Consider the following 17,571-nt stretch of genomic DNA (forward strand, 5'->3'; position numbering starts at 1 on the left):
CAAATCCCAGGATCCGGGATTGGCTACCCTGCTGGCAACAGATTGACTGTTTCCCAGTGTAATAAAATAGATCTGATCAGAATTCTATTTACTTGTACAATAAAGCCAAAGGCATTTCAAACCAAACTATATTATGCACATTACAAAAACATTTGTGTTATACCTTAAGAATCATGTTAACATCAACTACTATATTTGCCCACTCTATGGAGTCCATTGTTGTATTTTGTAAATCGGCTTCCTCATTTTCAATAAAGCATTCAAAAATTGAATCCATCTGAGACACCTGTATTGAAAGAAATATACAAAGAGTTTACCATTTATAACAAGTAGGAATTAGTACAAAAGTAATTTACTATAGTCCTCAAACGGAAAATAATTGATAGCAGGCAGACACTCTTATTAAAATCTGATGACATACTGTGCTTCAGGGTGAAATTGTAATTTTAACCTAGAGGTATATTGCACAAACTGATTACACTTTAGTGTCAATCCATGTACAAAATGATACTATTTAACCCCTTCCCGACATATGACGTACATGTACGTCATATGACGGTTGCGGGGGAATCAAGCCAGCTCACGGAGTGAGCTGGCTTGAAAGAGAGCAGGTAATGGCTGTATATTACAGCCAGGTACCTGCTCTCACGGCCACGAGCGGCGAGTTCGCCGATTGTGGCCGTTTAACCCTTTAAGCACCGCGGGCAAAGCGCCCGCAGTGCTTAAATAGCTGATCGGAGGGGGGGCGCCCCCCTCCAGCACCGATCGGGGCCCCCCGCGGCGAGATCGGAGGGTGCCGATCGGTTGCCATGGCAGCCAGGGGTCTAATGTAGACCCCTGTGCTGGCCAGGTCAGCATTCCTATTACATCCTGCCTGAGGCAGGATGTAATAGGAAGTGCTGAAAATCACTATGTTCAGCCATAGAGCTCTATGGCTGAACCTAGTACAGGCGATCGCGCCCCCTAGTGGTCAAGTACACTAGGGGGCCTTGTAGTAAAAGTAAAAAATAAAATAAAAAAAAATAAGTTAAAAAATAAAAAAATTTAAAAATATTAAAAGTTCAAATCACCGCCCTTTCCCCATTTCACAAATAAAAATAAATAAAAAATAAAAAAAATAAACATATTTGGTATCGCCGCGTTCCTAAAAGTCCGATCTATTAAAATATAACATTAGTTATCCCGCACGGTTAAAGGCGTAAACGGAAAAAAATTCACAACGCCAAAACTACGTTTTTTGGTCGCATCGCCTACCCAAAAAAGTGTAAATAAAAGAGATCAGAAAGTCACACATATCCCATTTAATATTAATTAAAAAGTACACTTCAGCCCGCAAAAAATGAGCCCTCACCCAGGTGCGTAGGTGGAAAAATAAAAAAGTTATAAGCCGCAGAACATGGCGACGCGACGCAAATTAGAAAAACCGTAAAATTTTCTATATTTTTTTTTAGTGGTAAAACGTAACGAAAACTATATAAGTTTGGTATCACCGGAATCGTAACGACCCATAGAATAAAGATAACCCATCATTTTAAACGAACTATGAACTCCAAAAAAACCGTAACCAGCGCAAAATTGTGGAATTGCGTTTTTTTCCCTTTTTACCCCACATTGAATTATTTCCTGATTCCCCAGAATATTATACGGTATAGTAAATGGTACCATTAAAAAGTACAACTTGTCCCGCAAAAAAAAAGCCCTCATGTGTCTATATAGCCAGAAAATTAAAAAAGTTACGCTTATTTGAACGCGAGGAGAAAAAAAAAAAAGTTAACAAAAAACGCCCCGTCGGGAAAGGGTTAAAGAGCTGCTAACCCTTACATAAAGCAATTGCTAACAATATTGGCAATTTATACTATTGACAAATGTTTGAGTTATTTTAAGGAATTTAGATCCATTCTGACCATGTTAGAAAAGGTTCTCATAGCAGGGGCCAAAATGCTGCTAGTTCAGTTGCTAAACTGGCATGGGCCTTGCCTGTCATTGATAATTGATGACATCAGTACAGATGTGCATCTTCAGTCCAATAGAAAAAAAAAAAAGCCGAGGTACTTGTTTCCTAGCACGGCCACAACGATCATAATCGCGGTCATCGGGGGTAAAATCGGGGCCATCGCATGCGCAAAAAAATCGGGTGCGATGGGCCAGACGCGATGCCTGCGATTTCCCCATAGAGAACAATGTTAAATGCCTCAATTTACCCGCGATGACCACGATTTCCCATAGGAAACAATGTGAAATGGCTCAATTTACCCAAATTATCATAGGAACAATGGTAAATGGGCCAAAAACACCCATGAACATTGAAATGTCCCCCCAAAATTAGTTTACGCCACCACGTGATCAACGTGAACCCGAAGCGTGGCGAGCGCAGCGATCCCGCGAGGGGCGGCGGTACGCGTCCTCCGACCTTTTCATACCCCTACTATCCACTAGGGCGTGGCGTGAGAATAGAATAGTGTGGCGAGCGCAGCGAGCCACCGAGCCCGAAGCGTGGCGAGCGCAGCGAGCCTCGCGAGGGGACGCGGATACCTGTGAAGCCCGCGAAGGGACGCGTTTACCTGTGAAGGTATCCGCGTGCGCTCGCCACACTATTCTATTCTCACTCCACGCCCTAGTGGATAGTGGGGGTATGAAAAGGTCGGAGGACGCGTACCGCCGCCCCTCGCGGACTCGCTGCGTTCGCCACGCTTCGGGTTCACGTTCATCGCAGGGTGGCGTGAACTACTTTTGGGGGGACATTTCACTGGTCAGGGGTTTTTTTTTGGGGCTTTCTGGCCCATTTACCATTCTTCCCTATGATGATTTGAGCAAATTGACCCATTTAACATTGTTTCCTATGGGAAATCGGGGTCATCGCGGGTAAATTGAGGCATTTAACATTGTTCCCTATAGGGAAATCGCGGCCATCGCGGGTGGACCATTTAAGCATTTTTAGGCGCACACGACGCGACCGACCCGATTTTTCACTGTTTTCAATGCATTTCAAAGGAAAAATCGGGGGCATCGCAGGCCACTATAATTACCCCCGATGGCCAAGATTTGTGGCCGTGCTAGGAAACAAGTACCAAAGCAGATTTCACCCTAGTACCTGAATCTACATGTTCTAATATGAGCTGTAATTAATAAATTAATATTTTTTTTTCTACTTATTCTGCAAGAACCTGTACAACATAGGAGTAGAGGAATATATACTTGTATCAATGTTGAATATAATTATTTTTATATTCTTATATTTGTTTAAAAAAAATTAATCAACACTGAGGGTGAAATAAAATTTGGAATTGCAAAGTATTTAAATAATTAATACACAAAACTAGATGCATGATAGTTTTCAAAAGTCATCATTACAGCCCAGGTTTTAAGGATATCCATCCTTGAGCACAGTTGACTTAATTGGAACCTAATTTAATTTGATTTTGACAACTGAAACTAAAGCAAAGATGTTCTTAAAAACTGGATTGTAAAGGAGAAGATTGGAAAAATGCTGCATAACAAACAAAATAATGTCTATCTATCTATCTATCTATCTATCTAACTGAGAACTTGTATATATATTGGGGCACGGATCTACATCTGGACTCCTTTATGTGCACCCCACTGTTGTCTCCAACAGCAGAAGAAGAAATAGAAGTGCGCTCTATATATTTCACCACTTTTGTATTTCAATGATCATACAGATATGTATAAAATATTTATTCTGATTTTTTACAAAGACAAAATTCAATAAAAACTTGGTACCCGAGTCAATAGGTAATCCCATAATTCAAATGCAATTTGTTCACGTAACTGTCAATTGATCCAACATCAAAGAGCAATTTTCTTTGGTAAGAAACCCTACGCGTTTCGTCCGTTAGGACTTCATCAGGAGTAGATATGGATCCAATATAAATAGTACCATAGGAATAAATTTCTCTCAAAAAAAATTAAATAAAAAAAAAATATAAAAAAATCGCTGAAGTCAGTCTTCGTACAACCTCTGTCGCTGGCCACATCAGTCTTAGTAAAACCTCGGTCCTGCAGAGGTGTAGGACTTCAATAAGCCCGGATTTCTGCCGATTATCGCTTAAAATAGCAAAAATAACTGCTCAAAACAGGGGTCTCTTCAGTGCATGTGCTGTCATACATACGATTTGGAAGAGACATAAATCATACTTCTGTGGGTCTCGCTTGGCCAAGCGTCAGTTAAGACACCCCACTGACGAAGTACATGAGGAAACGCGTAGGGGCGTGGCCTGACGCGATTCTGGAAGCAGGAGACGCGAGCCGACAAGCCGCTGTGCTGACCGCCGGATTCCTCTGGAAGTGCCGCTAGCGGGGGGAGACCTTGCCGTGGTATCCGTGAGTTCCGCTGTTCAAAAGCACAACTGTTCCGGCATTATTGCCAGTGTGGATTGTTTTTACACCATGTGGTTTTAAGTCCACCACTGAGGACTTTTATGGTACGCTGAATGTACTAGTGATATATCGGACTTTTATCCAATAATAATATTGTTGCTGTTGACCTGACAATTCTACACTATTGGGCACCCCTCTTTTCATCTTGTTATAATATATATATATATATATATATATCCAACTGGACCGGCACTATCACCAATGGTGCAATGTAGGCTGCGTGCCTTTGTAGAAATACATACAAAGCAAGGTCCCAGGAAGTCCAAGAACAGACACGGCACTGCAGCTTCTGATGAAAACAATACTTTGTTTATTTGCCTCGACGGGCCGTTTCGGGGCATACACCCCTTTCTCAGGAGAATGCAAATACAAAGAATACAAGCAACATACAGCGTTTAAAAAGGGAAGAATTGGCGCCACACTCACCTAATTACCTGCAGAGCTCATCCCACCCCACCGCAGCTGGCAGGCGCGCACAGCAGCGACGTATCTGGCTCACACCCATCTACGTCACTGCCATAGCAACGCGTCCCAGCCAACGGTAGTTATGGTGATGAACGCTACTACCAACCACCGCCATCTGACAGCGCACGGAGTACAAGCCAGGAGGGAGCGCACACGGCGTCTCTCACTCGGTCGCGTACGCCCCCACCTCACAAGTCTCCCCGATCTGTCAACCGGCGCCACTACCCGACCCCCGAGTCCCCCCGACTAAGACCTCTCACGTCTCAGCAGGGACACATCGCAGGCCAGGCAGGACACCGGTTATAGCGGCATTAGTATTGGCAATCAGGAGATCATTGCGCCAACAAACCTACATATACATTATACAACAAACAATTGTGCACCATGTGAATATCATAGAGAAATACAAACATTATATCAAAAATACAGCAAGAATACATATCAAAAATTGACACAATATTTTATATCACGAGAGAAAAATACAATTAGAAAAAATCAGGCATCAATATACATAAGTTGACACAATATGTCGACAATGATCAAGTTACCTCCTAGAATGTACAAAACTACTCCAAACGATTCTTTCATTGAGACCGTTTGGAGAAACTGTCTTTAATCTATAAATCCAGCTAGCTTCTAGTTTTAAAAGTTGTTTAACCCTATCACCACCACGGTTGGATTCTGGTACATGGTCTATTATTTGATATTTCAGAGATGCCAATGAATGCTTCATCTCTCTGAAATGCAAGGCCACAGGTTGGTCAGATTCTTTACCAGCTATAGCAGCTTTGATGGTAGACCTATGCATCCCCATTCTTTCTTTAAACTTTCGAGAGGTCATACCAATATAGCACAAGTGGCATGGGCAGGTTATCATATAGACAACGAACCTTGTGTCACATGTGACCACATGTTTAATTTTATACATTTTATCAGAGTGTGGATCTTTAAATTCACTCCCAGCAACAAGTTGACTGCAGGTCACACATCGGGGACAACGGTAGCAGCCTGGTTTCTTTACCTTCACATGTGGATTAAATGTAGAGAAACCTGTCACATCAGTATGGACCAAAATGTCTTTCAGGTTTCTGCCTCTAGTATAGCAAGATAATGGGCGTATATTTCTGAATCCTGGCAAATCTTTATCGGTGGCCATAATAGGCCATAGAGCTTTACTGGCAATAGGGACAACTTTGCTAGAGGTATCAAATCTGGAAATAAAAGGAAATACATTGTCGGTTTTTTTTTAGTTGGATTTCAATAAATCAGGTCTTTTCAATTTAAGAGCTCGGTCCTTGGCTGACCGTAGTACAGGCAGAGAGTAACCTCTCACATGAAATTTCTCAATTACTTTATCAAGCTCCTCACTCAATTTCATGGCATCGCTACAAATGCGTACCACCCGAACCATCTGCGAGTAAGGGAGACCCTTTTTCAATTGAGGAGGATGGTGGCTGCTAGCCAGCAGTAGCGTGTTTCTATCAGTGGGCTTGGTAAATAGTGCCGTTTTAATGACACCATTATCCAAGCTCACCGTCACATCAAGGAAGTCCACCGCCTGACCACTTGACGTGTAGGTGAACTTAATCGGGGAGTCAAGTAAATTAATTTCTTGCATCATCACTTCAAAAAGCTCCACCCCACCATTCCAAAACATAAAGAGGTCATCTATGTATCTACAGTACGCCCGAATGTGCTGGCCAAATCTATGCTGAAAAAATACCTTTCTTTCAAATTCAAACATGAAAACATTAGCATAGGCCGGAGCTACCGCCGCTCCCATTGCACACCCGGACGTCTGTAGATACATAGAGCCATCAAAAATAAAGTAATTTCTGGTAAGGACCAATTCAAGGAATTTTAAATACAATTCTACATCAAAATTAAACGAATCCAGCCCACAAATAAAGTTGCGCATAGCTAACAATCCTTGGTCATGTGGGATGGAGGTGTACAAACTTGACACATCCATCACACACATGATGGTGTGGGCCTGTATGTCATCACATTGCATAATATGATTAAGGAAACTTGTGGTGTCACGCAAAAATGTCGGTTGCACAACAATATATGGTTGAATTAGCATATCCAGTAGCTGCGATACCGGCTGGAACAAACTCCCCCTGGCAGAGATGATCGGCCTACCCGGGGGAGTGTCCTTGTTCTTATGCACCTTTGGCAAGGTGTACAACACCGGTATCACAGGACAGCTGGACTTTAAAGCAACAGCGCACTTAGCATCCAGAATCCCGTTTAGTACTGCTGTGTCGATTATTTTGCATAACTCAGACTGATATTTTGATGTTGGGTCAGAGGGCAATTTTCGATATACTTTAACATCCCCCAACTGTCTATACACTTCTGAGCAGTAATCAGCAATATCTTGTATAACGATACCACCCCCCTTATCGGCGGGGCGTATCGTTATACTTCTATCACAACTCAGCGATTTTAATGCGTCTTGCTCTGCTCTAGACAAATTTCTATGTATGACGTTACTTGCAGTATTAAATCTAGTCATAGAGTCATCCATTAATCAACAGTATGTTTTAATTGAGCTGTTAGAGCTCGCAGGATCAAACTTGGAAATATGTTGACGTCTAATAAATGACGACACAGTACTAGGCTCCTGCACCTCAGTTGTATGCTGGAAATGTTCCTTGAGTCTTAAGTTCCTCCCCATAACGTGCAAATTACACTGCCATTCAAAATTATCATGTAAGGTGGTCGGTATAAAGGACAAGCCCTTAGAAAGTACCTGTATCTCTAACTTGGACAATTCTCTCGAAGATAGGTTGAAGATCAGTTCATCTTTTGGCTTGTGGCTCTTAAAGAGCCTCTCATTCTGCCCCCCTCTTCGCGTTCTCTGGTTCCAATGGGGCGTTTTTTGATGGCCCCTAAAGGGGGTCGTGCAGCAGAGGGATCATCTGATTCAGGCCACGCAAAGTCACTGTCACTTTGGGACGATGTATGTCCCTGGTCACGTCTTCCTCTCTTATTGCGCCAGGTATTTCTCCTTGGCTGGAAGTTGCGCTTGGGATTGCTCTGCCCTGAAGTCCATCTGTACACGATGTTTTCTTCATAGTCTTGTTGTACAGTCAGAAGTTTGGACTTCTTGAATTTAATCAGCTCAGCTTTATAGGAGTCACATTGTGACTGCAGCTTTTTGAATAGCCTCTCATGTTCTTGCTCACTAAGAGAAGTAGTATGCTCAGCAGCAAAAGCTTCCAATTTATCACGTGTTATTTTTAACTCGCGACCTATTGCCAGTAAAGCTCTATGGCCTATTATGGCCACCGATAAAGATTTGCCAGGATTCAGAAATATACGCCCATTATCTTGCTATACTAGAGGCAGAAACCTGAAAGACATTTTGGTCCATACTGATGTGACAGGTTTCTCTACATTTAATCCACATGTGAAGGTAAAGAAACCAGGCTGCTACCGTTGTCCCCGATGTGTGACCTGCAGTCAACTTGTTGCTGGGAGTGAATTTAAAGATCCACACTCTGATAAAATGTATAAAATTAAACATGTGGTCACATGTGACACAAGGTTCGTTGTCTATATGATAACCTGCCCATGCCACTTGTGCTATATTGGTATGACCTCTCGAAAGTTTAAAGAAAGAATGGGGATGCATAGGTCTACCATCAAAGCTGCTATAGCTGGTAAAGAATCTGACCAACCTGTGGCCTTGCATTTCAGAGAGATGAAGCATTCATTGGCATCTCTGAAATATCAAATAATAGACCATGTACCAGAATCCAACCGTGGTGGTGATAGGGTTAAACAACTTTTAAAACTAGAAGCTAGCTGGATTTATAGATTAAAGACAGTTTCTCCAAACGGTCTCAATGAAAGAATCGTTTGGAGTAGTTTTATACATTCTAGGAGGTAACTTGATCATTGTCGACATATTGTGTCAACTTATGTATATTGATGCCTGATTTTTTCTAATTGTATTTTTCTCTCGTGATATAAAATATTGTGTCAATTTTTGATATGTATTCTTGCTGTATTTTTGATATAATGTTTGTATTTCTCTATGATATTCACATGGTGCACAATTGTTTGTTGTATAATGTATATGTAGGTTTGTTGGCGCAATGATCTCCTGATTGCCAATACTAATGCCGCTATAACCGGTGTCCTGCCTGGCCTGCGATGTGTCCCTGCTGAGACGTGAGAGGTCTTAATTGGGGGGATTTGGGGGTCGGGTAGTGGCGCCGGTTGACAGATCGGGGAGACTTGTGAGGTGGGGGCGTACGCGACCGAGTGAGAGACGCCGTGTGCGCTCCCTCCTGGCTTGTACTCCGTGCGCTGTCAGATGGCGGTGGTTGGTAGTAGCGTTCATCACCATAACTACCGTTGGCTGGGACGCGTTGCTATGGCAGTGACGTAGATGGGTGTGAGCCAGATACGTCGCTGCTGTGCGCGCCTGCCAGCTGCGGTGGGGTGGGATGAGCTCTGCAGGTAATTAGGTGAGTGTGGCGCCAATTCTTCCCTTTTTAAACGCTGTATGTTGCTTGTATTCTTTGTATTTGCATTCTCCTGAGAAAGGGGTGTATGCCCCGAAACGGCCCGTCGAGGCAAATAAACAAAGTATTGTTTTCATCAGAAGCTGCAGTGCCGTGTCTGTTCTTGGACTTCCTGGGACCTTGCTTTGTATGTATTTCTACAAAGGCACGCAGCCTACATTGCACCATTGGTGATAGTGCCGGTCCAGTTGGATATATGTGTTCGGTTCGTCGTTTGGACTAATCGTGAGGGACAAGGCACATCCTCTAAAGTGAATTTCATCACTGTTTGAATCGGACTACAATCCTACCTGTTGTTCCATAGTGACATCATGGAATCATCCCAGAGAAATGCCGACATTGATGTAAGCTCATCTTTTGCTAACCTAATCCTGCCTAAAGGGGAAACCCTCAGTTTTACAGCAGAGGAGGCATCGGACATCTTATTTACAGACTCATTGAATGATGCAGTATTGAATGGCGAGGACATGTACCATCGATTGCTCAAACTTCGCAAGAGAGAAATTGACTTTTTGTTACATGGTCAGTCTCTCTCAGACTATTTCAGGGAGAAACTAATCCCCCGCGGCTTCCGTGTCCGGAACGTACCTACGATCGGGCGGTCAAGCCCTGAGTTCTGCCGCAGGTGGATTGCCGTGCTCAACAAGTGTGGTATGGACTTGATGCTCCTGGTGATTGAGCAAGCTGGTCGCGAGTTAAAAATAACACGTGATAAATTGGAAGCTTTTGCTGCTGAGCATACTACTTCTCTTAGTGAGCAAGAACATGAGAGGCTATTCAAAAAGCTGCAGTCACAATGTGACTCCTATAAAGCTGAGCTGATTAAATTCAAGAAGTCCAAACTTCTGACTGTACAACAAGACTATGAAGAAAACATTGTGTACAGATGGACTTCAGGGCAGAGCAATCCCAAGCGCAACTTCCAGCCAAGGAGAAATACCTGGCGCAATAAGAGAGGAAGACGTGACCAGGGACATACATCGTCCCAAAGTGACAGTGACTTTGCGTGGCCTGAATCAGATGATCCCTCTGCTGCACGACCCCCTTTAGGGGCCATCAAAAAACGCCCCATTGGAACCAGAGAACGCGAAGAGGGGGGCAGAATGAGAGGCTCTTTAAGAGCCACAAGCCAAAAGATGAACTGATCTTCAACCTATCTTCGAGAGAATTGTCCAAGTTAGAGATACAGGTACTTTCTAAGGGCTTGTCCTTTATACCGACCACCTTACATGATAATTTTGAATGGCAGTGTAATTTGCACGTTATGGGGAGGAACTTAAGACTCAAGGAACATTTCCAGCATACAACTGAGGTGCAGGAGCCTAGTACTGTGTCGTCATTTATTAGACGTCAACATATTTCCAAGTTTGATCCTGCGAGCTCTAACAGCTCAATTAAAACATACTGTCGATTAATGGATGACTCTATGACTAGATTTAATACTGCAAGTAACGTCATACATAGAAATTTGTCTAGAGCAGAGCAAGACGCATTAAAATCGCTGAGTTGTGATAGAAGTATAACGATACGCCCCGCCGATAAGGGGGGTGGTATCGTTATACAAGATATTGCTGATTACTGCTCAGAAGTGTATAGACAGTTGGGGGATGTTAAAGTATATCGAAAATTGCCCTCTGACCCAACATCAAAATATCAGTCTGAGTTATGCAAAATAATCGACACAGCAGTACTAAACGGGATTCTGGATGCTAAGTGCGCTGTTGCTTTAAAGTCCAGCTGTCCTGTGATACCGGTGTTGTACACCTTGCCAAAGGTGCATAAGAACAAGGACACTCCCCCGGGTAGGCCGATCATCTCTGCCAGGGGGAGTTTGTTCCAGCCGGTATCGCAGCTACTGGATATGCTAATTCAACCATATATTGTTGTGCAACCGACATTTTTGCGTGACACCACAAGTTTCCTTAATCATATTATGCAATGTGATGACATACAGGCCCACACCATCATGTGTGTGATGGATGTGTCAAGTTTGTACACCTCCATCCCACATGACCAAGGATTGTTAGCTATGCGCAACTTTATTTGTGGGCTGGATTCGTTTAATTTTGATGTAGAATTGTATTTAAAATTCCTTGAATTGGTCCTTACCAGAAATTACTTTATTTTTGATGGCTCTATGTATCTACAGACGTCCGGGTGTGCAATGGGAGCGGCGGTAGCTCCGGCCTATGCTAATGTTTTCATGTTTGAATTTGAAAGAAAGGTATTTTTTCAGCATAGATTTGGCCAGCACATTCGGGCGTACTGTAGATACATAGATGACCTCTTTATGTTTTGGAATGGTGGGGTGGAGCTTTTTGAAGTGATGATGCAAGAAATTAATTTACTTGACTCCCCGATTAAGTTCACCTACACGTCAAGTGGTCAGGCGGTGGACTTCCTTGATGTGACGGTGAGCTTGGATAATGGTGTCATTAAAACGGCACTATTTACCAAGCCCACTGATAGAAACACGCTACTGCTGGCTAGCAGCCACCATCCTCCTCAATTGAAAAAGGGTCTCCCTTACTCGCAGATGGTTCGGGTGGTACGCATTTGTAGCGATGCCATGAAATTGAGTGAGGAGCTTGATAAAGTAATTGAGAAATTTCATGTGAGAGGTTACTCTCTGCCTGTACTACGGTCAGCCAAGGACCGAGCTCTTAAATTGAAAAGACCTGATTTATTGAAATCCAACTAAAAAAAAACCGACAATGTATTTCCTTTTATTTCCAGATTTGATACCTCTAGCAAAGTTGTCCCTATTGCCAGTAAAGCTCTATGGCCTATTATGGCCACCGATAAAGATTTGCCAGGATTCAGAAATATACGCCCATTATCTTGCTATACTAGAGGCAGAAACCTGAAAGACATTTTGGTCCATACTGATGTGACAGGTTTCTCTACATTTAATCCACATGTGAAGGTAAAGAAACCAGGCTGCTACCGTTGTCCCCGATGTGTGACCTGCAGTCAACTTGTTGCTGGGAGTGAATTTAAAGATCCACACTCTGATAAAATGTATAAAATTAAACATGTGGTCACATGTGACAAGGTTCGTTGTCTATATGATAACCTGCCCATGCCACTTGTGCTATATTGGTATGACCTCTCGAAAGTTTAAAGAAAGAATGGGGATGCATAGGTCTACCATCAAAGCTGCTATAGCTGGTAAAGAATCTGACCAACCTGTGGCCTTGCATTTCAGAGAGATGAAGCATTCATTGGCATCTCTGAAATATCAAATAATAGACCATGTACCAGAATCCAACCGTGGTGGTGATAGGGTTAAACAACTTTTAAAACTAGAAGCTAGCTGGATTTATAGATTAAAGACAGTTTCTCCAAACGGTCTCAATGAAAGAATCGTTTGGAGTAGTTTTGTACATTCTAGGAGGTAACTTGATCATTGTCGACATATTGTGTCAACTTATGTATATTGATGCCTGATTTTTTCTAATTGTATTTTTCTCTCGTGATATAAAATATTGTGTCAATTTTTGATATGTATTCTTGCTGTATTTTTGATATAATGTTTGTATTTCTCTATGATATTCACATGGTGCACAATTGTTTGTTGTATAATGTATATGTAGGTTTGTTGGCGCAATGATCTCCTGATTGCCAATACTAATGCCGCTATAACCGGTGTCCTGCCTGGCCTGCGATGTGTCCCTGCTGAGACGTGAGAGGTCTTAGTCGGGGGGACTCGGGGGTCGGGTAGTGGCGCCGGTTGACAGATCGGGGAGACTTGTGAGGTGGGGGCGTACGCGACCGAGTGAGAGACGCCGTGTGCGCTCCCTCCTGGCTTGTACTCCGTGCGCTGTCAGATGGCGGTGGTTGGTAGTAGCGTTCATCACCATAACTACCGTTGGCTGGGACGCGTTGCTATGGCAGTGACGTAGATGGGTGTGAGCCAGATACGTCGCTGCTGTGCGCGCCTGCCAGCTGCGGTGGGGTGGGATGAGCTCTGCAGGTAATTAGGTGAGTGTGGCGCCAATTCTTCCCTTTTTAAACGCTGTATGTTGCTTGTATTCTTTGTATTTGCATTCTCCTGAGAAAGGGGTGTATGCCCCGAAACGGCCCGTCGAGGCAAATAAACAAAGTATTGTTTTCATCAGAAGCTGCAGTGCCGTGTCTGTTCTTGGACTTCCTGGGACCTTGCTTTGTATGTATTTCTACAAAGGCACGCAGCCTACATTGCACCATTGGTGATAGTGCCGGTCCAGTTGGATATATGTGTTTGGTTCGTCGTTTGGACTAATCGTGAGGGACAAGGCACATCCTCTAAAGTGAATTTCATCACTGTTTGAATCGGACTACAATCCTACCTGTTGTTCCATAGTGACATCATGGAATCATCCCAGAGAAATGCCGACATTGATGTAAGCTCATCTTTTGCTAACCTAATCCTGCCTAAAGGGGAAACCCTCAGTTTTACAGCAGAGGAGGCATCGGACATCTTATTTACAGACTCATTGAATGATGCAGTATTGAATGGCGAGGACATGTACCATCGATTGCTCAAACTTCGCAAGAGAGAAATTGACTTTTTGTTACATGGTCAGTCTCTCTCAGACTATTTCAGGGAGAAACTAATCCCCCGCGGCTTCCGTGTCCGGAACGTACCTACGATCGGGCGGTCAAGCCCTGAGTTCTGCCGCAGGTGGATTGCCGTGCTCAACAAGTGTGGTATGGACTTGATGCTCCTGGTGATTGAGCAAGCTGGTCGCGAGTTAAAAATAACACGTGATAAATTGGAAGCTTTTGCTGCTGAGCATACTACTTCTCTTAGTGAGCAAGAACATGAGAGGCTATTCAAAAAGCTGCAGTCACAATGTGACTCCTATAAAGCTGAGCTGATTAAATTCAAGAAGTCCAAACTTCTGACTGTACAACAAGACTATGAAGAAAACATCGTGTACAGATGGACTTCAGGGCAGAGCAATCCCAAGCGCAACTTCCAGCCAAGGAGAAATACCTGGCGCAATAAGAGAGGAAGACGTGACCAGGGACATACATCGTCCCAAAGTGACAGTGACTTTGCGTGGCCTGAATCAGATGATCCCTCTGCTGCACGACCCCCTTTAGGGGCCATCAAAAAACGCCCCATTGGAACCAGAGAACGCGAAGAGGGGGGCAGAATGAGAGGCTCTTTAAGAGCCACAAGCCAAAAGATGAACTGATCTTCAACCTATCTTCGAGAGAATTGTCCAAGTTAGAGATACAGGTACTTTCTAAGGGCTTGTCCTTTATACCGACCACCTTACATGATAATTTTGAATGGCAGTGTAATTTGCACGTTATGGGGAGGAACTTAAGACTCAAGGAACATTTCCAGCATACAACTGAGGTGCAGGAGCCTAGTACTGTGTCGTCATTTATTAGACGTCAACATATTTCCAAGTTTGATCCTGCGAGCTCTAACAGCTCAATTAAAACATACTGTCGATTAATGGATGACTCTATGACTAGATTTAATACTGCAAGTAACGTCATACATAGAAATTTGTCTAGAGCAGAGCAAGACGCATTAAAATCGCTGAGTTGTGATAGAAGTATAACGATACGCCCCGCCGATAAGGGGGGTGGTATCGTTATACAAGATATTGCTGATTACTGCTCAGAAGTGTATAGACAGTTGGGGGATGTTAAAGTATATCGAAAATTGCCCTCTGACCCAACATCAAAATATCAGTCTGAGTTATGCAAAATAATCGACACAGCAGTACTAAACGGGATTCTGGATGCTAAGTGCGCTGTTGCTTTAAAGTCCAGCTGTCCTGTGATACCGGTGTTGTACACCTTGCCAAAGGTGCATAAGAACAAGGACACTCCCCCGGGTAGGCCGATCATCTCTGCCAGGGGGAGTTTGTTCCAGCCGGTATCGCAGCTACTGGATATGCTAATTCAACCATATATTGTTGTGCAACCGACATTTTTGCGTGACACCACAAGTTTCCTTAATCATATTATGCAATGTGATGACATACAGGCCCACACCATCATGTGTGTGATGGATGTGTCAAGTTTGTACACCTCCATCCCACATGACCAAGGATTGTTAGCTATGCGCAACTTTATTTGTGGGCTGGATTCGTTTAATTTTGATGTAGAATTGTATTTAAAATTCCTTGAATTGGTCCTTACCAGAAATTACTTTATTTTTGATGGCTCTATGTATCTACAGACGTCCGGGTGTGCAATGGGAGCGGCGGTAGCTCCGGCCTATGCTAATGTTTTCATGTTTGAATTTGAAAGAAAGGTATTTTTTCAGCATAGATTTGGCCAGCACATTCGGGCGTACTGTAGATACATAGATGACCTCTTTATGTTTTGGAATGGTGGGGTGGAGCTTTTTGAAGTGATGATGCAAGAAATTAATTTACTTGACTCCCCGATTAAGTTCACCTACACGTCAAGTGGTCAGGCGGTGGACTTCCTTGATGTGACGGTGAGCTTGGATAATGGTGTCATTAAAACGGCACTATTTACCAAGCCCACTGATAGAAACACGCTACTGCTGGCTAGCAGCCACCATCCTCCTCAATTGAAAAAGGGTCTCCCTTACTCGCAGATGGTTCGGGTGGTACGCATTTGTAGCGATGCCATGAAATTGAGTGAGGAGCTTGATAAAGTAATTGAGAAATTTCATGTGAGAGGTTACTCTCTGCCTGTACTACGGTCAGCCAAGGACCGAGCTCTTAAATTGAAAAGACCTGATTTATTGAAATCCAACTAAAAAAAAACCGACAATGTATTTCCTTTTATTTCCAGATTTGATACCTCTAGCAAAGTTGTCCCTATTGCCAGTAAAGCTCTATGGCCTATTATGGCCACCGATAAAGATTTGCCAGGATTCAGAAATATACGCCCATTATCTTGCTATACTAGAGGCAGAAACCTGAAAGACATTTTGGTCCATACTGATGTGACAGGTTTCTCTACATTTAATCCACATGTGAAGGTAAAGAAACCAGGCTGCTACCGTTGTCCCCGATGTGTGACCTGCAGTCAACTTGTTGCTGGGAGTGAATTTAAAGATCCACACTCTGATAAAATGTATAAAATTAAACATGTGGTCACATGTGACAAGGTTCGTTGTCTATATGATAACCTGCCCATGCCACTTGTGCTATATTGGTATGACCTCTCGAAAGTTTAAAGAAAGAATGGGGATGCATAGGTCTACCATCAAAGCTGCTATAGCTGGTAAAGAATCTGACCAACCTGTGGCCTTGCATTTCAGAGAGATGAAGCATTCATTGGCATCTCTGAAATATCAAATAATAGACCATGTACCAGAATCCAACCGTGGTGGTGATAGGGTTAAACAACTTTTAAAACTAGAAGCTAGCTGGATTTATAGATTAAAGACAGTTTCTCCAAACGGTCTCAATGAAAGAATCGTTTGGAGTAGTTTTGTACATTCTAGGAGGTAACTTGATCATTGTCGACATATTGTGTCAACTTATGTATATTGATGCCTGATTTTTTCTAATTGTATTTTTCTCTCGTGATATAAAATATTGTGTCAATTTTTGATATGTATTCTTGCTGTATTTTTGATATAATGTTTGTATTTCTCTATGATATTCACATGGTGCACAATTGTTTGTTGTATAATGTATATGTAGGTTTGTTGGCGCAATGATCTCCTGATTGCCAATACTAATGCCGCTATAACCGGTGTCCTGCCTGGCCTGCGATGTGTCCCTGCTGAGACGTGAGAGGTCTTAGTCGGGGGGACTCGGGGGTCGGGTAGTGGCGCCGGTTGACAGATCGGGGAGACTTGTGAGGTGGGGGCGTACGCGACCGAGTGAGAGACGCCGTGTCCGCTCCCTCCTGGCTTGTACTCCGTGCGCTGTCAGATGGCGGTGGTTGGTAGTAGCGTTCATCACCATAACTACCGTTGGCTGGGACGCGTTGCTATGGCAGTGACGTAGATGGGTGTGAGCCAGATACGTCGCTGCTGTGCGCGCCTGCCAGCTGCGGTGGGGTGGGATGAGCTCTGCAGGTAATTAGGTGAGTGTGGCGCCAATTCTTCCCTTTTTAAACGCTGTATGTTGCTTGTATTCTTTGTATTTGCATTCTCCTGAGAAAGGGGTGTATGCCCCGAAACGGCCCGTCGAGGCAAATAAACAAAGTATTGTTTTCATCAGAAGCT

General features: G+C 43.3%; 1 protein-coding gene across 1 annotated transcript in view; it reads right to left on the bottom strand.

Moving 5' to 3' along the window:
* The window catches only part of NUP133 (nucleoporin 133), a 167,659-nt gene that overhangs the window by 38,634 nt on the left and 111,454 nt on the right, over nucleotides 1-17,571 (bottom strand). Inside the window, exon 16 of the mRNA XM_083176459.1 lies at nucleotides 164-286. Within this exon, the coding sequence (XP_083032585.1) occupies nucleotides 164-286 (123 nt within the window). The remainder of the gene's footprint in view (nucleotides 1-163; nucleotides 287-17,571) is intronic.

This window comes from Crinia signifera, chromosome 3, assembly GCF_055691185.1.
Source record: "Crinia signifera chromosome 3, ASM5569118v1, whole genome shotgun sequence".
NCBI lineage: Eukaryota > Metazoa > Chordata > Amphibia > Anura > Myobatrachidae > Crinia > Crinia signifera.